This window comes from Schistocerca gregaria, chromosome 2, assembly GCF_023897955.1.
Source record: "Schistocerca gregaria isolate iqSchGreg1 chromosome 2, iqSchGreg1.2, whole genome shotgun sequence".
Lineage (NCBI taxonomy): Eukaryota > Metazoa > Arthropoda > Insecta > Orthoptera > Acrididae > Schistocerca > Schistocerca gregaria.
In genome coordinates, this window is record NC_064921.1 from 295503710 (window position 1) to 295528599 (window position 24890).

At 43.2% G+C, this 24890-nt stretch overlaps 1 protein-coding gene across 1 annotated transcript in view; it reads right to left on the reverse strand.

Moving 5' to 3' along the window:
- The window catches only part of LOC126336131 (cytochrome P450 6j1-like), a 102269-nt gene that overhangs the window by 60955 nt on the left and 16424 nt on the right, over window positions 1–24890 (reverse strand). Inside the window, exon 2 of the mRNA XM_049999621.1 lies at window positions 10112–10568. Within this exon, the coding sequence (XP_049855578.1) occupies window positions 10112–10506 (395 nt within the window). The 5' untranslated portion in view covers window positions 10507–10568. The remainder of the gene's footprint in view (window positions 1–10111; window positions 10569–24890) is intronic.

The following is a 24890-nucleotide window of genomic DNA, read 5'->3' on the forward strand; positions in this document are numbered from 1 at the left end:
AGAATATTAGCTCTAATAACCCTGATGTTCTCTCAAATTTTAGGTTCCCAACCTGTATTGTATTCTTCGTTAAATGTATAGAGTGGCTACCAAACATATATGGCTCATCCCTGGTGACACCATGTATAGCGTCTCACTCTCTATCACTACAGGGTTATTACAAATGATTGAAGCAATTTCACAGCTCTACAATAACTGCATTGTTTGAGATATTTTCACAATGCTTTGCACACACATACAAAAACTCAAAAAGTTTTTTTAGGTATTCACAAATGTTCCAATATGTGCCCCTTTAGTGATTCGGCAGACATCAAGCCGATACTCAAGTTCCTCCCACACTCGGCGCAGCATGTCCCCATCAATGAGTTCGAAAGCATCGTTGATGCGAGCTCACACTTCTGGCATGTTTCTTAGTAGATGAGGTTTAAACACTGAATCTTTCACATAACCCCACAGAAAGAAATCGCATGGGGTTAAGTCGGGAGAGCATGGAGGCCATGACATTAATTGCTGATCATGATCTCCTCCACGACCGATTCATTGGTTTTCCAATCTCCTGTTTAAGAAATGCCGAACATCATGATGGAAGTGCGGTGGAGCACCATCCTGTTGAAAGATGAAGTCGGCGCTGTCGGTCTCCAGTTGTGGCATGAGCCAATTTTCCAGCATGTCCAGATACACGTGTCCTATAACGTTTCTTTCGCAGAAGAAATATGGGGCCATAAACTTTAAACCGTGAGGTTGCACAAAACATGTTAACTTTTGGTGAATTGCGAATTTGCTGCATGAATGCGTGAGGATTCTCTACCGCCCAGATTCGCACATTGTGTCTGTTCACTTCACCATTATGAAAAAATGTTGCTTCATCACTGAAAACAAGTTTCGCGCTGAATGCATCCTCTTCCATAAGTTGTTGCAACCGCGCCGAAAATTCAAAGCATTTGACTTTGTCATTGGGTGTCAGGGCTTGTAGCAATTGTAAACGGTAAGGCTTCTTCTTTAGCCTTTTCCGTAAATTTTCCAAACCGTTGGCTGTGGTACGTTTAGCTCCCTACTTGCTTTATTCGTCGACTTCCATGGGCTACGCGTGAAACTTGTTCACAAACGTTCAACCGTTTCTTCGCTCACTGCAGGCCGACCCATTGATTTCCCCTTACAGAGGCATCCAGAAGCTTTAAACTGCGCATACCATTGCCAAATGGAGTTAGCAGTTGGTGGATCTTTGTGAAACTTCATCCTGAAGTGTCATTGCACTGTTATGACTGACTGATGTGAGTGCATTTCAAGCACTACATATGCTTTCTCGGCTCCTGTCGCCATTTTGTCTCACTGCACTCTTGAGCACTCTGGATACAGAAACCTGAAGTGCGGCTTCAGCCGAACAAAACTTTATGAGTTTTTCTATGTATCTGTTGTGTGTCATGACCATATGTCAATGAATGGAGCTACAGTGAATTTATGAAATCGCTTCAGTCATTTGTAATAGCCCTGTATGTTTATTACTGTAATTTGTAACAGTGTTTCCTTCCAATTCATCCTCCTCCTCTTCTTCTCCTTCTGTTCTTCTGGCTCCATCCACAGTTTCAGTTGCTGGTTGAAAAGTTTCTAAGAAAGATTATTATTTTGCAACTGTCCTAATTTTAGGAATCACAATTTCTGCCAAATAGCCTTTCTTGCCTGAATATCTTTACAATTCGTTGACATGCTGTCATATACTAAACTGGTTTTGAGACAACATATAACTTATACTGTGAGACTATCTCATATCTATTCTCGTGATAAAACAAAGTGCATCAGTCAGTATTGCACTGACTTCTTCAACTCTGTCATTCAATATCTCACCTTTTCTAGTTACTGCCTCGATATGACTTCTCAGTTCCATCAATTTTGTGTTAAGCATCTCGATTTTTCTATCTATGTATATACATATGTTTGGCCTATGCTTCTCACTCTCAGAATCGTGGTCTGACATGCATGTGAATTTGCACATAGTGTACAGTATACTGATACAGTAACATATCAGTACACTATATTTTAAGTAGAAACTTTTGGAAGTTTTGCCTATATGGACCTTCATTCAACTTCCTCATTCTATCAATCACCAGAAACCCCCACAGCAGGTGATTCCAGCACTCCCCACATACGTTAACAAATTTATTGGACATTATGTTGGTTCATACATGTACTTGGTAAATAAGTTTTAAATTCTTATTGCCCTGTTTGAATGTGATAATAAGATTTGCATTATCCCCTACCAACTGCTTTGGAATCCTGGAATATGTCTGGCTCAAATAAGAGACATTAGCTTTCATATGATGCCCAAAACAAAAAGTATTTGGGTATCTGACCCTGGTTTGCCATTAAAGGATCACAGAACAGAGAGAATACAGAATAGAAACTCAGTTGCAATCCATGCACCAAAATTCACTGCACATGCATGAAGTCTACTGTGTTGGAAATGAGATGCTTTGCTATTTTTATTAATTGTGTTTTTTAGCCGCTAGGCTTACCTACAAGTATACAGTTCTTTGATGTAGGTACTGTTCAAGTCAGAAATATATAATAAGCAGCAGTAAGAGAAAAGACCACAAAGAAAACTAATGAGTGGTTCCCATAAAACTACTGATAGAAGTACATGTGAAAAATGAGTTTTCCGACTTTTGTGCTGTAAACAGTAAAAGCTCATCAAACTATAAAAACTACTGTGTGTAAATGAAGCAAAGCTTAGTTTTTCAATAGATGTTCTTCCTTTTCTTCAAAAAATTAAAAATGACTTCTTACGCATTTGCTTGTTTGGTTCACTATGGTATATAATACCTCTCATTTGTTTTTTAAGGGAACTATTTGGTCCACAAAATTGATTTCTTTCATATTTTCCAATTTCATATCTCAGGTCGACAATGAGGTGTCCATTTTTTATATTGGTTGTAATTACTGTATACTTAATTTACTAGTACTCTGCAGTATAGAATTTGAAGGGTTTGCAGTGAAAAATGTGGTTGCCGGTTACTTTACAGTAGGCTCACTTTGGGTGGCATGTTGTTGTGTTCCAAATGTAGCTAGCATATTGAAATTGTTTTTAACATTGGAAGGGAAGCCACATCTCTCTACAGTATGGAGAAAACAGAAGTTAAAGTACTTTATTGGAGGTGTTGCCTGATGGCATCATGAGCCAGTACCCTGCAGCTCAGTCGAGGACAGTCTGTGCAAGTAAATGCATGTTTCTCAAATGAATAATTACAATTTACTGTTGTACTTACTGCTGGTAGAAAATGATGAAGAACAAGACATTCCACACCAACAGTTACATAATGGAAAAGCTGTAACACATTTCGTATTTAGGACAACACTTGACAAAAGTTTCTTGTGATATTTATAAATCATAATTTACTAAATGAATATGATCCATGTTAAATAATATGTTAGAGCGAACTTGTAGGTTGGTCATAATTCAATGTGATTGTACAAATTAAATGTTAATGCAACTTTCTGTCTTCATTTAAAGTAATATCTGTGTTAATTCTAAATAAATTCGCTGACTGTAGAAATCCTACCAAGCCTGATGACTACAGTAAACTCGAACAACCGTAATGCACTCTCCTGTCCATTCTCCAAGTCATAGAGAAATGCAACTTTAAACATCAACATACCAACTAATGGTATGGACGTGTATGAAGTTACTTTGCCAGCCCACAATGTCTTCTGCGTGCTTCACTTCTTTTTGTCAGGCAGTATATATGTTCAACATCCTCTTTTAGACCTATTTGGTGCCGGCCGGAGTGGCTGAGCGGTTCTAGGTGCTACAGTCTGGAACCGCGCGACCGCTACGGTTGCAGGTTCGAATCTTGCCTCGGGCATGGATGTGTGTGATGTCCTTAGGTTAGTTAGGTTTAAGAAGTTCTAAGTTCTAGGGGACTGATGACCTCAGAATTTAAGTCCTATAGTGCTCAGAGCCATTTGACTCATTTTTAGACCTATTTGGTATGAGTCACACACATTTAAACAATGATCTAGCACAGGTCCACAGGTGTTTTGCAAGGAGTCTCCTTCGTTGATGCTTGCATTTTCCCAGTATCCTGCCAGTGAAATGAAACCTGTCACCTGCCTTACCTATTACTGAGCCTATGTGATAATTCCATTTCATATCCCTGTAATTTGTTACAGCCACGTATTTGTATGAGAAGACTGATTCTAAATGTGAATTATTGATGTTTTGGTCAGAGAGTATTACGTCTTTTCAAAATGCGTTGAACATTGACTTTCACCAATAATCCAAAAAAACAAATTGATCTTTAGGTATATAAAGAACCTTTTTAATTATTTTGTCAAAAGAATATCTCTCTAAAGATTGTAAAGGTATTCCTGCTACACTATGTACACGTAATTGTTGTATTAATCTCTTCATGATGTATAACATTAAACTGAGGTGACAAAAATCATGGTATATCTCGTAAAATTGTGTCGGACCTTCCTTTTGCCCGGCTTAGCTCAGTAACTCGACGTGGTATGGAATCAGCATCTCGTTGAAGATCCCTGCAGAAATACTGAGCCATGCTGCCTCTATAGCCGTCCATAGTTATGGCAGTGTTGCCAGTGCAGGGTTTTGTGCACAAACTGAACCCTCGATTACCGTATGTCCCATAAATGTTCTACGGGAGTCGTATCGAGCGATTTGAGTGGCCAAATCATTCGCTTGAACTGTTCAGAATGTTCTGCAAGCCAGTCACGAACAATTGTGGTCAGTGACATGGCACACTGTCATCCATAAAGATTCGTCGTTGTTCGGAAACATGAAGTCCATGAACAGCTGCAAATGGTCTCGAAGTAGCCGAACATAACCATTTCCAGTCAGATTAGATTAGATTAGATTAATACTTGTTCCATAGATCATGAATACGACACTTCGTAATGATGTGGAACGTGTCAGGTTAATAAAAGATGTCTGTACAAGAAATTACATTACACAAAATATTGCATGACACTAATGATTAAGGTTTTTTTTTTTTTTTTTTTTTTTTTACTTTATATCTAAAAATTCAGCCAATGAGTAGAAGGAGTTGTCATGTAGAAATTCTTTTAATTTATTTTTAAATGTTAGTTGGCTATCTGTCAGGCTTTTGATGCTGTTTGGTAGGTGCCCAAAGACTTTTGTGGCAGCATAATTTACCCCTTTCTGTGCCAAAGTCAGATTTAACCCTGCATAGTGAAGATCATCCTTTCTCCTGGTGTTATAGGTATGCACACTGCTATTACTTTTGAATTGGGTTGGATTATTATCAACAAATTTCATAAGGGAATATATATACTGTGAGGTTACTGTGAGGATCCCTAGATCCTTAAATAGATGTCTGCAGGATGACCGTGGGTGGGCTCCAGCAATTATTCTGATTACACGTTTTTGTGCAATGAATACTTTTCTACTCAACGATGAATTACCCCAGAATATGATGCCATACGAAAGCAGTGAATGAAAGTAGACATAGTAAGCTAATTTACTGAGATTCTTATCACCAAAATTCTTAGAACCAGTGATTGGTTGAGTTGGAGCAGAGGACCAGTCCATTTAAACACAGCCCACACCATTATGGAGCCACCTCCAACTCACACAGGCCTTGTTGACAACCTGAGTTCATTGGCTTCTTGGGGTTTGCGACACACTCGAACCCCATCATCCGTTCTTACGAATTGAAATGGAGACTTATCAGATCAGGCCACTGTTTTCAAGTCGTCTAGGATCCAAACCGATATGGTCACGAGCCCAGGAGAGGCGCTACAATTTATGTCGTTCTGACAGCAAACGCATTCGCGTCGATCGTCTGCTGGCACGATCCATTAACGCCAAATTTCGCCGCACTGCCTTAACGGATACATTCGTCGTGCGTCCCATATTGATTTCTGTGGTTATTTCGCTTTAAGCGAAAAATATACCTATTCAAAAAAGCAGATAAAAATTCACTTGACACGTTTCTAAGAGACAATCTCCACTCATTCCAAATTAATAATAAAGTGTAGACCAGATGTGGCTTAAATTCAAAGAAATAGTAGCGGCAGCAATTGAGAGGTTTATACCAAATTAATTAACAAACGATGGAGCTGATCCTCCTTGGTAGACAAAACGGGTTGGAACACTGTTGCAGAAATGGTTCAAATGGTTCAAAAGGCTCTGAGCACTATGGGACTTAACATCTGTGGTCATCAGTCCCCTAGAACTTAGAACTACTTAAACCTAACTAACCTAAGGACATCACACACATCCATGCCCGAGGCAGGATTCGAACCTGCGGCCGTAGCAGTCGCGCGGTTCCGGACTGAGCGCCTAGAACCGCTAGACCACCGCGGCCGGCGTTGCAGAAATAACGAAACAAATATGCCAAATGTCAACAGACGCAAAATCCCCAAGATTGGCGATCTTTTACAGAAGCTCGAAATTTAGTGCGGATTTCAATGCGAGATACGTATAACAGCTTCCACAACGAAACTTTGTCTCGAAATCTGGCAGAAAATCCAAAGAGATTCTGTTCGTATGTGAAGTATGTTAGTGGCAAGAAACAATCAATGCCTTCTCTGCGCGATAGCAATGGAGAGACTATCGAAGACAGTGCTACCAAAGCAGAGTTACTAAACACAGCCTTCCGAAATGCCTTCACAAGAGAAGACGAAGTAAATATTCCAGAATTGTAATCGAGAACAGCTGCCAACATGAGTACCGTAGAAGTAAATATCCTCGGAGTAGTGAACCAACTTAAATCACGCGATAAAAGCAAGTCCTCTGGTCCAGACTGTATACCAATAAGGTTCCTTTCGGAGTATGCTGATACATTAGCTCCATACTTAACGATCATATACAACCGTTCCCTCGACGGAAGATTCGTACCCAAAGACTGGAAAATTGCACAGGTCACACTAAGTAATTAGAAGATAAAAACAAACTGAAAAACGATTTAGAAAAGATATCTGAATGGTGCGAAAAGTGACAGTTGACCCTAAATAACGAAAAGTGTGAGGTCATCCACTTGAGTGCTAAAAGGAACTCGGTAAATTTCGGTTACACGATAAATCAGTCTAATCTAAAAGCCGTAAATTCAACTAAATACCTACGTATTACAATTACGAACAACTTTTGAAAGGAACACACATAGAAAATGTTGTGGGGAAGGCTAACCAAAGGCTGCGCTTATTGGAAGGACATTTAGAAAATGAAACAGACCTACTAAGGAGACTGCCTACACTACGCTTGTCCGTCTCTTTTGGAATACTGCTGCGCGGTGTGGGATCCTTACCAGATAAGACTGACGGAGTACATTGAAAAAGTTCAAAGAAAGGCATCACGTTTTGTATTATCGCGAAATATGGGAGAGAGTGTCACAGAAATGATACGGGATTTGGTCTGGACATGATTAAAAGAAAGGCGTTTTTCGTTGCGACGGAATCTTCTCACGAAATTCCAATCACCAACCTTCTCCTCCGAATGCAAAAATATTTTGTTGACACCGACCTACATAGGAAGGAACGATCACCACGATAAAATAAGGGAAATCAGAGCTCGTACGGAAAGATACAGGTGTTCATTCTTTCCGCGCTCTATACGAAATTTGAATAATAGGGAATCGTGAAGGTGGTTCAATGAGCCCTCTGCCAGGCACTTGAATGCGATTTGCAGAGTATCCATATAGATACAGATGTAGATGTCTGTTAGCACTGAAAACTATACGCGAGCGCCGGTGCTCACGGTCATTAGGTGAAGACTGTGGTGAGAGGTAATGCCTGCAATTGTGTATTCTCGCCAAACTCTTGACACTGTGGCTCTCGGGATATTGAATTCCCTAACGATTTCCGAAACAGAATGTCCCATCCGTCTAGCCTCAACTGTTATTCCGCGTTAAAAATCTGTTAATTCCAGTTGTGCGGCAATAATCACGTCGGAAACCTTTTCATATGAATCACCTGAGTACAATTGCAGCTCCGCCGATGCACTACCTACGCTCTGATGCCTTGTGCAGCGATGCTAACGCCCTCTGTGTGCGTGCATATCTTTATCCCATGACGTTTGTCACCTCCGTGCGTCTCCACATTTGTTAGTCATTAATAATTACGATATTCCATAAATTATTTGTATAGAGTAATCGCACATAGTTGTTCTTCACCGTCGTTAAAAGAGTTACCAGTCAGCTTAGAAAATTCTTGGATGAAAGTAACAGTTTGCAGTAGTGTTCTACGAGGACGGGAAATCCGCAATGATGATAGCTCTTCATTTCAGCTTCTCCCGAGCAGTGCTGTCTGTCACAGTTTTCCCGAGAGTTTGGCTTGTGAAAGGGGAACGAGTGAGAAGAACTATTGGGGTTTGGAGGTTATTAAGAGGCAACAGAAGTAATACAGGGTATTACAAAAAGGTACGGCCAAACTTTCAGGAAACATTCCTCACACACAAATAAAGAAAAGATGTTATGTGGACATGTGTTCGGAAACGCTTAATTTCCATGTTATAGCTCATTTTAGTTTCGTCAGTATGTACTGTACTTCCTCCATTCACCGCCAGTTGGCCCAATTGAAGGAAGGTAATGTTGACTTCGGTGCTTGTGTTGACATGCGACTCATTGCTCTACAGTACTAGCATCAAGCACATCAGTATGTAGCATCAACATGTTAGTGTTCATCACGAACGTGGTTTTGCAGTCAGTGCAATGTTTACAAATACGGAGTTGGCAGATGCCCATTTGGGATTAGCACGGGGCAATAGCCGTGGCGCGGCACGTTTGTATCAAGACAGATTTCCAAAACGAAGGTGTCCCGACAGGAAGACGTCCGAAGCAATTGATCGGCGTCTTAGGGAGCACGGAACATTCCAGCCTATGACTCGCGACTGGGGAAGACCTAGAACGACGAGGACACCTGCAATGGACGAGGAAATTCTTCGCGCAGTTGACGATAACACCAATGTCAGCGTCAGAGAAGTTGCTGCTGTACGAGGTAACGTTGACCACAATACTGTATGGAGAGTGCTACGGGAGAACCAGTTGTTTCCGTAACATGTACAGCGTGTGCGAGGACTATCAGCAGCTGATTGGCCTCCACGGGTCCACTTCTGCGAATGGTTCATCCAACAATGTGTCAATTCTTATTACAGTGCAAATGTTCTCTTTAAGGATGAGGCTTCATTCCAACGTGATCAAATTGTAAATTTTCACAACCAACACATGTGGGCTGACGAGAATCCGCACGCAATTGTGCCATCACGTCATCAACACAGATTTTCTGTGAACGTTTGGGCAGGCATTGTTGGTGATGTCTTGATTGAGTCCCATGTTCTTCCACCTACGCTCAATGGAGCACGTTATCATGATTTCACACGGGATACTCTACCTGTGCTGCTAGAACATGTGCCTTTACAAGTACGACACAACATGTGGTTCATGCACGATGGAGCTCCTGCACATTTCAGTCGAAGTGTTCGTACGCTTCTCAACAACAGATTCGGTGACCGATGAATCGGTAGAGGCGGACCAATGCCATGGCCTTCACGCTCTCCTGATCTCAACCCTCTTGACTTTCATTTATGGGGGCATTTGAAAGCTCTTGTCTTCGCAGCCTCGGTACCAAATATAGAGACTCTTCGTGCTCGTATTGTGGACGCCATTCTCCAGGACTGCATCAGCGCATCAGGGATTCCATGCGACGGAGGGTGGATGCATGTATCCTCGCTAACGGAGGACATTTTGAACATTTCCTGTAACAAAGTGTTTGAAGTCACGCTGGTACGTTCTGTTGCTGTGTGTTTCCGTTCCATGATTAATGTGATTTGAAGAGGAGTAATAAAATGAGCTCTAACATGGAAAGTAAGCGTTTCCGGACACATGTCCACGTAACATATTCTCTTTCTTTGTGTGTGAGGAATGTTTCCTGAAAGTTTGGCCGTACCTTTTTGTAACACCCTGTATAGGGCTAAAGAACTGGGAATCTGGACTGAAAGCTCTTTAAAATGTTGAGTGCTTAAGGTGTTGATAGAAATATTTAAGAGTCAATTTTTGAAAAGGCGCCGCATAAATAAGCTTATGCTTTGTGGCAATGTTTTTAATGTTTTTAGCAGTCTATGAACGATAATTAGTACACTTACCGCTCGTCACTCACGCCAAATATGTTTCTGGGTCCCAGGGGACACCGGTCACAATCAGCACTGCTCCAGTCCCAGGCGCCTGAGACTTTGGTGCTCAAGATGTGCTTCACCAGACGACGGTCCCGCACGAGAAGGAACGGCTGATCGAAGGCGAACATGCCCACATACGGCTGGTGCCCGTGCTCCTCGTATACTTTCTTGAGCAGCTGGGCCACACTCAAGCGCGACAGGACGATGTCCGCAAAGTTACCGAGAAAAGGCAGGGGCTTTATGTAAGGAACATCTTGCTTGATCCAGAAGTTGAAGTGCCGTGAAGCGTATACATAGGCCATAGTCCAGAAGGCGAAAAGGAGGAAGCACAGATCAGGCCAAAGTGCTTCCGTCAGTACTCCCATCTTTGGGTGGTGCTGAAAATCTGGACGGTCGACTATATGAAATGGCGTCTTGAAGAGGTATCCTGCAACAGGAGAAAGCATGAGACATTGTAGGAATGTTCAACACGTAATAATTCACACAAAAACGATTATTTCCCAAAATCATTGAAATCTGCTTCATGTGCAGGCTGTTACAAACAATTCATCAGATTTCGTACGACTATATCTTCCACACGACTGAAGATAAAACTCTGGGGTAAATTTAAATTTACTTTAGAACTACAGACTTTTAGTTTTCTTGAGCACCGTCTGTTTTTATACGCGTATATTTTCTATACCCCCTCAAACATAACATTGGAGTACTTTTTACAATTACCTTTAGGATCAAGTTTTTCACTTACCTTTCACAAGTGTTTCACGTGATTTGCGGTGACGCAGTTTACCAGAAGTTGCTGTACAGGGAACCAGCTAGCCCAGTTGCATAAAATGGCGAGCTTTAATTAAATCGCGGTCTAAGGCGCTGCAGTCATGGACTGTGCGGCTGGTCCCGGCGGAGGTTCGAGTCCTCCCTCGGGCATGGGTGTGTGTGTTTGTCCTTAGGATAATTTAGGTTAAATAGTGTGTAAGGTTAGGGACTGATGACCTTAGCAGTTAAGTCCCATAAGATTTCACACACATTTGAAATTTTTTTAGTTAAATCCTATGAAGAGCTCCGCTTGCAAATGTGGGCTTCACCATCGAATGCATGGAGTTCAGCTTGTAGGTAAATGGAAATGAGCGTTTGGCATCTGTGGCCGGAAGGCCCCATCCAGGGAAGGTCAGTCGCCAAATGCAAGTCTTATTTCAGTCGACGGCACTTTGGGCGACTTGCACGCCGATGATGAGGATGAAATGATGATGAGGACAACACAACACCCAGTCCCCGAGAGGAGAAAATCTCCAAACCGGCCGGGAATTGAACCCGGGCCCACTTGCATAGGAGGCAAGCACGTTACCACCCGGCTAAGCAGGCTATTGAATGTATTCTAAAACGAAGCACATTCCATGTGTATCATGCGGTAGCTGACATTAGTAAACAATTAACAAGGCGAAGAGAATAGATAGTGGTGATGATAATGGTATCGACCGACCGCCGTGTCATCCTCAGCCGATAGACGTCATTGGATGAGGGTATGGAGGGGCATGTAGTAGCACACCGCTCTCCCGACCGTTGTCAGTTTTCGATCAGAGCCACTACTTCTCAATCAAGTAGCTCCTCAATTGACCTCATAAGGGCTGAGTGCACCCAGTTTTCCAACAGCGCTCGGTATGCCCGGACAATGACCCATCCAAGTGCTAGCCAAGCCTGAAGAACTTCGGTGATCTTACGGGAACCGGTGTTACCACTATGGTAAGGCCTTTAGTGAGAATAAAAAGAATGCTACAAAAAGGTGTGTTACGTGCCACGTAAGAGGAAAAAGAAGTAAAACTGCACACCAGTTTAAAAAGACTCTTTTGAGGTCTTCCACATCCATATACAGCTGATGTGTATTAAATCTGATTTCACAGCAACCAGGGAATATTTAAATTCGATCTCATTGGAGTAACAGGAATTTTTCGTAGACATCCCAAAAAGAAAATCAAATGCCGTGTCGTCAGATGTCGTTGGAGGACATTGTGGAATGGCTGGTCCAGCTCATTGTTAAGAAATGTTTTACATGCAGGTACCTGTTTAGTGGTGCTCCGTATTGCAGAAAAATGAAATTTTCGGCCAGTTCTCGCAATGGTGGAAAACGTCACACAGCTGCGTTAACTCTTTTAGCCACTGTCGAAGAATATCGGAGAAAAACGCAAAGAAGATTCTGGACTCGTCGATAGCTTCAACAGCGAACTCCTGGCAGAGGAGCACTACATAATGCTGTACAACGATCTGAGATGCATACTAGTAGAAGTTATTCCTTAACTCAATCGGATCTTCATCCGGTTTTCGGTTTTAAATTGAATATAGTCCCAGTATACTATGTGATGTCAGTTTGCGCATGCATAATACTCATGGTTTTGACGTTATATTGACTGCCATCACTCTGAAGTCACGTACATCATCACATAGATTTCAATATCGAGATTCGTTTCATAATTTCATTTGAATGACAGAGGAGACGTTTTCGAAGCTGCTCACCATCACTGAGAAAGATACTTACTGGCAAGACACAAGCATGAGGCAGTCCATCAAACGAAGAGATAGGTATATATGTTTCATAAAAGTTTTGTAGTAGCAAAAACTTCCAGTGTGTATCTTGTGTTTAATCTCTGGCATAGACTGGTTGTTACGTTAAGATTTCAGTCGTTGGCCTTTGCTACAAGAATTGCAGCAAATATATTATTTACGATAAATAACACCGACTAATGCAGATAATATTTCTATTAAATTTATAAAAATGACCCAGAATCTTTAAAAACCAAAGTTCGAAAAAATTTTTGAAGAAGATTGACGCAAATCTGCTATCTTTCTCTTCATTGTACACAACTCACAATGCTATCAACTATGCTGTAACTTTGACATGGCAGCCAGAACTCAGTGTCTACAGATGTGATTTGACCAAAAAGACACGATTTTGACAGATCATCATTGTACGGTAGCTTTGAAACGGTATACTTTCACAACAGAAAAGCTATAACACTAAAGATGCAATTATGGGAAGTGCTAAGGTGCAGTTACGGTGTACCCGGTTCTTCCGTAGTGTGATGCAGCTGGAAACTGTACGATGAGTGGTGCAGAATGAACAAGACAAGTCGTGAATCACTTTTCGGTAGTTAATGATGATCACTCATTGTAATGATTTTTTTCTGCTAAACATGCGAATTTGTTACATTTGGTTTCGGTATGGAGAGCGGAAAGAGGACTAGGCGTGCTGAAAGCCCGACCTGTAATGAAGCCCGAGAACGAGGTTAAGGTGGAATGTGACTGTTTTGTTTAGAGCTGGCGAAGCCAACGAAACTCACCACAAAACTGTGATTGGCGTAGTAGACTGACGTATAGTGTAGCCTGAGATGTACTCATTGCAATAGCTTATTTGTATGCCTCATTTTGCCGATAATTCCGAAGATATGATTGAATTTTAAACAAATAGAATAAAATAATAGTTGACTTTATTTACAAACCGCAAGCAATTACGACCGAGCATCCTGATTGACAACTGACTTACTATTCATACGGTGCTCACTTCCCATCATCCATTGCAGCACGAAACGGAAGAGCCAGGCTGTCATTTTATTATAACAAATCATAGCTAAAACGACGCATTCTGAGAGATGCTCAGTTTTCTGATGCTTTGAAACAACTTGTATTCATACCACGTAGTCTACGACAGAGAAAATGCACAGAAATGGTGTTCAACGCCATATAATATGGCGGTTCCTATGTTCTGCTTGTGACGTGAACAGAATTTCGCATCTCACTGGCCATGTTCCTCTCCAAGAGGCACAAATCTGACATGCCAGATTCTTTGTTTCACGCTTTGCGGTGTACTGTAACGTGGAATTCCACATATGTGACCTCACCAGCACATCGCCTACGTGCGTTTTCATGTAACGGGAGACGACGGCTTAAATCTTTTTTTTTTCTTTTGGAAACAAGGGGGAGCTGTAAATTTCTTTCTTTTTTTCGGGAAACGTAGCAAAACACATGATGTTCGTGGAGAGCCTCTCTCATGCTTGACTACTACCTGTAGCTGCTGTGTGCCCCATATTCTTACGTTGGCGCGGTTCACTTTCCCAATCATTGAACATAAAATGTGAAAGGAAATTGTTTTATTCCATCTCCACTCCAAAAATGAATTGACAAAACTCTATACGTTGCTTAACACCATCGTGTACGGCTTGTAGCAATCGAATCTTGAACGCCGGCCGCGGTGGTCTCGCGGTTCTAGGCGTGCAGTCCGGAACCGTGCGACTGCTACGGTCGCACGTTCGAATTCTGCCTCGGGCATGGATGTGTGTGATGTCCTTAGGTTAGTTAGGTTTAAGTAGTTCTAAGTTCTAGGGGACTGATGACCAAAGCAGTTGAGTCCCATAGTGCTCAGAGCCATTTTGAATCTTGAACGTTTTGAAACACAAACACGCTGACACATTATAAATGCTTAACATCCGGCTGGCACAACGAGTAGATTTTTGTGAAGTACGTGCGATACTCTACTGAATGTGCTCTGACCCTTGAAGGAGCGCACCAATGTCCCGAAATTTCTGTTGGCATCCTGGAATATACTGAGCAGTAGGAGGTGCAATGCCGTATTCCAGACGAAAAATCGTTTGTTGCGGTTCTAACTAAATTGCACTTGTCAACGCAAAACACCTTTTGTTGCTGTGTTATTGCCATCTCTATATGACGCACATTAGCTTATGAACGAGCGAGCGAGAGTGCTAGCTGCATCAGAGAGACAACTGCTAGTAGTCACGTGAACCAAAACTTACAATTGGCGCCGAGGTAAGCATTTACTTTTGATGCGTAAGTTAAAACTCGCTCTAAGTCTCTGTCTTCATTCTTAAAAGATACCGACCTACGAAAGCACATGACTCTTCTTAATACCCTGTTCTGCGGTGTGTATTAACATATTTGGCCTCAAGATGGAACCAGTATCCCGAAATAAACACCTTAAGAAAAGAAAAGTTGTTTTAATTGTAGCGGAGCTGTTAATGTTAAAAGTATGTTATTGCTTAAGCTTCGAGTGCTCATGTTTCTGTGCACTATTACGAGCGGTGGCCAAAGGTACTAATTTGGGGCCATAGCTTTGGTAATACCAAGGGACTTGTTCGGTATAGGTACGTATTTACACGTTTCTTTCTGCCCATCAAGAAACTGGCGACTGAGTTGCTGCATTACTAACTGTCTGTCAGTTGTTAGAAACTGAACTAACCTTATATCCAGTCTGAAGTGATGAGCGATGAATGAAAATTTATACCAAGGCTGGGATTCGAACCTGAGTCTCCTGCTCATTAGGCAGATAAGCTAACCACTACGCCAGCTCGACACAGGGGTTTTCGTGATGACTGGGTGTTGTGTGATGTCCTTAGGTTTAAGTAGTTCTAAGTTCTAGGGGACTAATGAGCATAGATGTTAAGTCCCATAGTGCTCAGAGCCATTTGAACCACAATGGCTTTGCACGACTGCACAGGCTAGCCTGTGCCATTCACACCTGAGAGAGGAGTGCTAGGTTAGCCTGTGCACGGGTGCAAGGCCACTATGCCAGAGTGATGTAATGGTTAGCCCGAACATATAGTGAGCAGGGGACCGGGGTTCGAAACCTGGCCTCAGTGCAAATTTTCATTCATCGTTTCAGTCTGCATATATACGTCATAGATGTCTAAGACTTGAATAGGTCTCGGGAATCATATAATTTCATTTGAGCTAACCTTGTCATACACATATTGTTTGTCACAGAAACGACAAAGGTGGTTTGAGGCTAAGTGCATGAACGATTTTTCAGTCAGCTGATCGCAGCATCGTTTTGTTACGACAAGAACGTTGTTCAGAGGTGAAAGCATGGACGATCGAAATCTCGAACGATAATAAGATTTGTAGCAAAACAGTAAATTATCGGCTAATGGTAATCGGCGAAGGGGCCACGGATACAGTTAAGCGTGACTGACCGAGAATGTGCTGGTTTTAGTCGGCCGCTTGAATAAAACGGAGGGTGTGTTTCATTTCACACCTGTAGGCCCAGGGGCGGATCCAGGGGGGGGGGGGCAAAGGAGGCAATTGCTCCCCCCCTAGTGCGTGATCTTTTCTTTTTGTTAATATTTACATTCATGAGGAAAAACATCTTATTGTTGTTGTTTTCTTCAGTCCTGAGACTGGTTTGATGCAGCTCTCCATGCTACTCTATCCTGTGCAAGCTGCTTCATCTCCCAGTACCTAGTGCAACCTACATCCTTCTGAATCTGCTTAGTGTACTCATCTCTCGGTCTCCCTCTACGATTTTTACCCTCCACGCTGCCCTCCAACGCTAAATTTGTGATCCCTTGATGCCTCAAAACATGTCTTACCAACCTATCCCTTCTTCTAGTCAAGTTGTGCCACAAACTTCTCTTCTCCCCAATCCTATTCAATACCTCCTCATTAGTTACGTGATCTATCCACCTTATCTTCAGTATTCTTCTGTAGCACCACATTTCGAAAGCTTCTATTCTCTTCTTGTCCAAACTATTTATCGTCCATGTTTCACTTCCATACATGGCTACACTCCATACAAATACTTTCAGAAATGACTTCCTGACACTTAAATCTATACTCGATGTTAACAAATTTCTCTTCTTCAGAAACGCTTTCCACCCCATTGCCAGTCTACATTTTATATCCTCTCTACTTCGACCATCATCAGTTATTTTGCTCCCCAAATAGCAAAACTCCTTTACTACTTTAAGTGTATCATTTCATAATCTATGCCATGCACGTACACTGCGAGATGTGTGACATATTGCATTATCATGCTGGAAGATGCATATAGTGATGGAAATTGTCCCCGAGGATTGATAAATACACTCCTGGAAATGGAAAAAAGAACACATTGACACCGGTGTGTCAGACCCAACATACTTGCTCCGGACACTGCGAGAGGGCTGTACAAGCAGTGATCACACGCACGGCACAGCGGACACACCAGGAACCGCGGTATTGGCCGTCGAATGGCGCTAGCTGCGCAGCGTTTGTGCACCGCCGCCGTCAGTGTCAGCCAGTTTGCCATGGTATACGGAGCTCCATCGCAGTCTTTAACACTGGTAGCATGCCGCGACTGCGTGGACGTGAACCGTATGCGCAGTTGACAGACTTTGAGCGAGGGCGTATAGTGGGCATGCGGGAGGCCGGGTGGACGTACCGCCGAATTGCTCAACACGTGGGGCGTGAGGTCTCCACAGTACATCGATGTTGTCGCCAGTGGTCGGCGGAAGGTGCACGTGCCCGTCGACCTGGGACCGGACCGCAGCGACGCACAGATGCACGCCAAGACCGTAGGATCCCACGCAGTGCCGTAGGGGACCGCATCGCCACTTCCCAGCAAATTAGGGACACTGTTGCTCCTGGGGTATCGGCGAGGACCATTCGCAACCGTCTCCATGAAGCTGGGCTACGGTCCAGCACACCGTTAGGCCGTCTTCCGCTCACGCCCCAACATCGTGCAGCCCGCCTCCAGTGGTGTCGCGACAGGCGTGAATGGAGGGACGAATGGAGACGTGTCGTCTTCAGCGATGAGAGTCGCTTCTGCCTTGGTGCCAATGATGGTCGTATGCATGTTTGGCGCCGTGCAGGTGAGCGCCACAATCAGGACTGCATACGACTGAGGCACATAGGGCCAACATCCGGCATCATGGTGTGGGGAGCGATCTCCTACACTGGCCGCACACCTCTGGTGATCGTCGAGGGGACACTGAATATTGCACGGTACATCCAAACCGTCATCGAACCCATCGTTTTACCATTCCTAGACCGGCAAGGGAACTTGCTGTTCCAACAGGACAATGCACGTCCGCATGTATCCCGTGCCACCCAACGAGCTCTAGAAGGTGTAAGTCAACTACCCTGGCCAGCAAGATCTCCGGATCTGTCCCCCATTGAGCATGTTTGGGACTGGATGGAGCGTCGTCTCACGCGGTCTGCACGTCCAGCACGAACGCTGGTCCAACTGAGGCGCCAGGTGGAAATGGCATGGCAAGCCGTTCCACAGGACTACATCCAGCATCTCTACGATCGTGTCCATGGGAGAATAGCAGCCTGCATTGCTGCGAAAGGTGGATATACACTGTACTAGTGCCGACATTGTGCATGCTCTGTTGCCTGTGTCTATGTGCCTGTGGTTCTGTCAGTGTGATCATGTGATGTATCTGACCCCAGGAATGTGTCAATAAAGTTTCCCCTTCCTGGGACAATGAATTCACGGTGTTCTTATTTCAATTTCCAGGAGTGTACCTATGTTGACCCATTGTGCCTTGCAGAATTACGAAATCACACAGGAAATGCCACGAAAACATTTCCCATACCATAACATTTCCTCCTCTGGTCTCGACCCTTCATTTTCAGGTTATGCTTTCAGGCGTTTCACGCCACACAAGCCAATGCCGTCTGTCTGATGGAGCGCAAAACATGATTCATCTGAAAAAGCTACCTGTCGCCACTCAGTTGACGCCCAGTTGTGTTTGTTGCAGATGAATGGCAGTCAGTATGGGTGCATGAAGCAGGTACCTGCTGTTGAGACCCATTTGCAGCAACGTTCACTGATTCAGTCATCTGTGGTCCATTGTGCACCACAGTTGTCTCGGGATGAGTTTGGATAACGCCAGTTTGTCATGCACTGTACACTAACTGTTATGACTGCCACAGACGGCCCCTGCCAGGCAGACTACACTCAAGACACCCCTGTGTACCATATAACATACACAAGCACTTGCAGGGGCGACCAAGAGGAAAACAATTCTTCAAAACAAACAGAACTTGCTAGAGACTGATGCGAACCTTTATCTGCAGAGGTCGCCTCACAGATACAGGGAAAGTTGGAGTTCTCCACCGACCTCCGCTGGCTTTATGAGGCCAGCGCAGCAGCAGTACAGCCAGTTCCTCGCCGAGCTAGGACCAACTCCGACGGACCTCACAGATGCTCTTGATGAAATGTCGTCTACAAGTTATTTGTTTTTGTGGGTATACAGTGACTGTTCGAGCAGTGCAGATCAGTTTCAATAAACGACGTTATACTGAGAGTTCTACAATACTGAGTATTCACCACTAACCATGACAGCACGCGAATAATTTACAAACTTGGCCCTGTCAGATATGCTTCAACCATTAGCATGAAAACCAACGATTATACCCTTTTGGATGACAGATAAACCACCCCGTTTCCGCATTGCGACGACGACTGCACTTTGTTCTATGTCTCCCTAACACGCTTTATATATCTACCACTGCTAATGCTGCCACCTGCTGTCTGTGAGTGATTGTCGCACATTGATGTCAAACATAGGGGGAAGTCTACTGAATGTGACTGGATCATGCATTATACACTACTGGCCATTAATATTGCTGCACCAAGAAGAAATGCAGATGATAAACGGGTATTCATTGGACCAATATCTTATACTAGATCTGACATGTGATTAGATTACATTTTCACACAGTTTGGGTTCATAGATCCTGAGAAATCAGTACCCAGAACAACCACCTCTGGCTGAGAACAGGTGCATCTGCCCATGCAGCTTCAACACGATACCACAGTTCATCAAGAGTAGTGACTGGCGTATTGTGAAGAGCCAGTTGCTCGGAAACCATTGATCAGACGTTTTCAATTGGTGAGAGATCTGGAGAATGTGCTGGCCAGGGCAGCAGTCGAACATTTTCTGTATCCAGAAAGGCCCTTACAGCACCTGCAACATGCGGTCGTGCATTATCCTGCTGAAATGTAGGGTTTCGCAGGGATCGAATAAGGGGTAGAGCCACAGGTCCTAACACATCTGAACTGTAACGTCCACTGTTCAAAGTGCCGTCAATGCGAACAAGAAGTGACATAGACGAGTAACCAATGACACCCTACACCATCACGCCGGGTTATACGCCAGTATGGCTATGACGAATACACGCTTCCAATGTGCGTTCACCGCGATGTCGCCGAACACGGATGCGACCATCATGATGCTGTAAACAGAACCTGGATTCATCCGAAAAAGTGACGTTTTGCCATTCGTGCACCGAGGTTCGTCATTGAGTAAACCATCGCAGGCGATCCTGTCTGTGATGCAGCGGCAAGGGTAGCCGCAGCCATGGTCTCCTAGCCGATAGGCCATGCTGCTGCAAACATCGTAGAAATGTTCGTGCAGATGGTTGTTGTCTTGCAAACGTCCCCATCTGTTGACTCAGAGATCGAGACGTGGCTGCACGATCCGTAGCAGCCATGCGGATAAGATGCCTGTCATCTCGACTGCTAGTGATACAAGGCCGTTGGGATCCAGCACGGCGTTCCGTATTACCCTCCTGAACCCACCGATTCCATATTCTGCTAACAGTCATTGGATATCGACCAACGCGAGCAGCAATGTCGCGATACGATAAACCGTAATCGCGATAGGCTACAATCCGACCTTTATCAAAGTCGGAAACTTGATGGTACGCATTTCTTCTCCTTGCACGATGCATCACAACAGAGTTTCACCAGCAACGCCGGTCAACTGCTGTTTGTGTATGAGAAATCGGTTGGAAACTTTCCGCGTGTCAGCACGTTGTAGGTGTCGCCACCGGCGCCAACCTTGGATGAATGCTCTGAAAAGCTAATTATTTGCATATCACAGCATCTTCTTCCTGTCGGTTAAATTTAGCGACTGTAGCACGTCATCCTCGTGGTGCAGCAATTTTAATGGCCAATAGTGTAATAACTTCTATCAATAAATCGTTGTAAGTTACGACTTATGTGTGTTGCAATCTATTTTCGCCATAGCTGTTGTCTAGCGCTATTTGGTTCTGTGACAAAGCTGTACAACTGATGCGTGCGAAAAAGTCACCTCACAACAGCAATTACTTTCGGTGGTAGAAGGTTCTCTTCCTGCCACAGTCACATGTTTGATGCCAAAAGGATTTGGTGAGTACGACATTGATTAAATCCTAGCAGCTACTTATGCATGTCAGCGACATGGAATGACGATATACGAGTACGTACCTTGTAGTCATTAGTTCGTCCAAGTTTGCTGATCCACAGGTTCGTTTTATATTTGAGATGATTTTAAATTTATAAATAACAAAATAAAACGTTATATGATGTTTGTTTATAATCGTTCACTACAAAACATTGACATATTACTCCACTTCTACACTGCAAATTCAGTGTTGCAGAATGCAATTTAATGCAACCGAATCATCATTGCTTGTAACTGGCCTTGGTAACTGAGCACTTGCCACAACTGTACGCAAACCTTCACCTTAATTTGAGGCGGCTTCTTTTGTTATTGTGGCTTGTGACGACATTCCTATGGCGTTAAACAAGCCTTATACCAGATTTGCTGTCTCATGAATCACAGGACCCCCCCCTCCCCCCCCTTATGAACCATGGACCTTGCCGTTGGTGGGGAGGCTTGCGTGCCTCAGCGATACAGATAGTCGTACCGTAGGTGCAACCACAACGGAGGGGAATCTGTTGAGAGGCCAGACAAACGTGTGGTTCCTGAAGAGGGGCAGCAGCCTTTTCAGTAGTTGCAGGGGCAACAGTCTGGATGATTGACTGATCTGGCCTTGTAACAATAACCAAAACAGCCTTGCTGTGCTGGTACTGCGAACGGCTGAAAGCAAGGGGAAACTACAGCCGTAATTTTTCCCGAGGGCATGCAGCTGTACTGTATGTTTAAATGATGATGGCGTCCTCTTGGGTAAAATATTCCGGAGGTAAAATAGTCCCCCATTCGGATCTCTGGGTGGGGACTACTCAAGAGGATGTCGTTATCAGGAGAAAGAAAACTGGCGTTCTACGGATCGGAGCGTGGAATGTCAGATCCCTTAATCGGGCAGGTAGGTTAGAAAATTTAAAAAGGGAAATGAATAGGTTAAAGTTAGATATAGTGGGAATTAGTGAAGTTCGGTGGCAGGAGGAACAAGACTTCTGATCAGGTGAATACAGGGTTGTAAACACAAAATTAAATAGGGGTAATGCAGGAGTAGGTTTAATAATGAATAGGAAAATAGGAATGCCGGTAAGCTACTACAAACAACATAGTGAACGCATTATTGTGGCCAAGATAGATACGAAGCCCACACCTACTACAATAGTACAAGTTTATATGCCAACTAGCTCTGCAGATGACGAAGAAATTGAAGAAATGTATGATCAAATAAAAGAAATTATTCAGATAGTGAAAGGTGACGAAAATTTATTAGTCATGGGTGACTGGAATTCGGTAGTAGGAAAAGGGAGAGAAGGAAACGTAGAAGGTGAATATGGATTGGGGCAAATAAATGAAATAGGAAGCCGCCTGGTAGAATTTTGCACAGAGCACAACTTAATCATAGGTAACACTTGGTTCAAGAATCATAAAAGAAGGCTGTATACATGGAAGAAGCCTGGAGATACTGACAGGTATCAGATAGATTATATAATGGTACGACAGAGATTTAGGAACCAGGTTTTAAATTGTAAGACATTTCCAGGGGCAGATGTGGACTCTGACCACAATCTGTTGGTTATGACCTGTAGATTAAAACTGAAGAAACTGCAAAAAGGTGGGAATTTAAGGAGATGGGACCTGGATAAACTAAAAGAACCAGAGGTTGTACAGAGTTTCAAGGAGAGCATAAGGGAGCAATTGACAGGAATGGGGGAAAGAAATACAATAGAAGAAGAATGGGTAGCTTTGAGGGATGAAGTAGTGAAGGCAGCAGAGGATCAAGTAGGTAAAAAGACGAGGGCTAGTAGAAATCCTTGGGTAACAGATGAAATATTGAATTTAATTGATGAAAGGAGAAAATATAAAAATGCAGTAAATGAAGCAGGCAAAAAGGAATACAAACGACTCAAAAATGACATCGACAGGAAGTGCAAAATGGCTAAGCAGGGATGGCTAGAGGACAAATGTAAGGATGTAGAGGCTTATATCACTAGGGGTAAGATAGATACTGCCTACAGGAAAATTAAAGAGACCTTTGGAGAAAAGAGGACCACTTGTATGAATATTAAGAGCTCAGATGGAAACCCAGTTCTAACCAAAGAAGGGAAAGCAGAAAGGTGGAAGGAGTATATAGAGGGTCTATACAAGGGTGATGTACTTGAGGACAATATTATGGAAATGGAAGAAGATGTAGATGAAGATGAAATGGGAGATACGATACTGCGGGAAGAGTTTGACAGAGCACTGAAAGACCTGAGTCGAAACAAGGCCCCCGGAGTAGACAACATTTCATTGGAACTACTGACGGCCTTGGGAGAGCCAATCCTGACAAAACTCTACCATCTGGTGAGCAAGATGTATGAGACAGGCGAAATACCCTCAGGCTTCAAGAAGAATATAATAATTCCAATCCCAAAGAAAGCAGCTGTTGACAGATGTGAAAATTACCGAACTATCAGTTTAATAAGTCACAGCTGCAAAATACTAACGCGAGTTCTTTACAGAGGAGGAAAAACTAGTAGAAGCCGACCTCGGGGAAGATCAGTTTGGATTCCGTAGAAATGTTGGAACACGTGAGGCAATACTGACCCTACGACTTATCTTAGAAGCTAGATTCAGGAGGGGCAAACCTACGTTTGTAGCATATGTAGAGTTAGAGAAAGCTTTTGACAATGTTGACTGGAATACTCTCTTTCAAATTCTAAAGGTGGCAGGGGTAAAATACAGGGAGCGAAAGGCTATTTACAATTTGTACAGAAACCAGATGGCAGTTATAAGAGTCGAGGGACATGAAAGGGAAGCAGTGGTTGGGAAGGGAGTGAGACAGGGCTGTAGTCTATCCCCGATGTTATTCAATCTGTATATTGAGCAAGCAGTGAAGGAAACAAAAGAAAAATTCGGAGTAGGTATTAAAGTCCATGGAGAAGAAATAAAAACTTTGAGGTTCGCCGATGACATCGTAATTCTGTCAGAGACAGCAAAGGACTTGGAAGAGCAGTTGAACGGAATGGATAGTGTCTTGAAAGGAGGATATAAGATGACCATCAACAAAAGCAAAACGAGGTGAATGGAATGTAGTCGAATTAAGTCGGGTGATGCTGAGGGAATTAGATTAGGTAGTGAGACACTTAAAGTAGTAAAGGAGTTTTGCTATTTGGGGAGCAAAATAACTGATGATGGTCGAAGTAGAGAGGATATAAAATGTAGACTGGCAATGGCAAGGAAAGCGTTTCTGAAGAAGAGAAGTTTGTTAACATCAAGTATAGATTTAAGTGTCAGGAAGTCATTTCTGAAAGTATTTGTATGGAGTGTAGCCATGTATGGAAGTGAATCATGGACGATAAATAGTTTGGACAAGAAGAGAATAGAAGCTTTCGAAATGTGGTGCTACAGAAGAATGCTGAAGATTAGATGGGTAGATCACATAACTAATGAGGAAGTATTGAATAGGATTGAGGAGAAGAGAAGTTTGTGGCACAATTTGACCTGAAGAAGGGATCGGTTGGTAGGACATGTTCTGAGGCATCAAGGGATCACTAATTTAGTATTGGAGGGCAGGGTGGAGGGTAAAAATCGTAGAGGGAGACCAAGAGGTGAATACACTAAGCAGATTCAGAAGGATGTAGGTTGCAGTAGGTACTGGGAGATGAAGATGCTTGCACAGGGTAGAGTAGCATGGAGAGCTGCATCAAACCAGTCTCAGGACTGAAGACCACAACAACAACACGAATCACAGGAATGCTTCTAAAATATTCAAGTCACTAAAGACCAATTTTCCGTTCAGGTATAATCTAAGATTG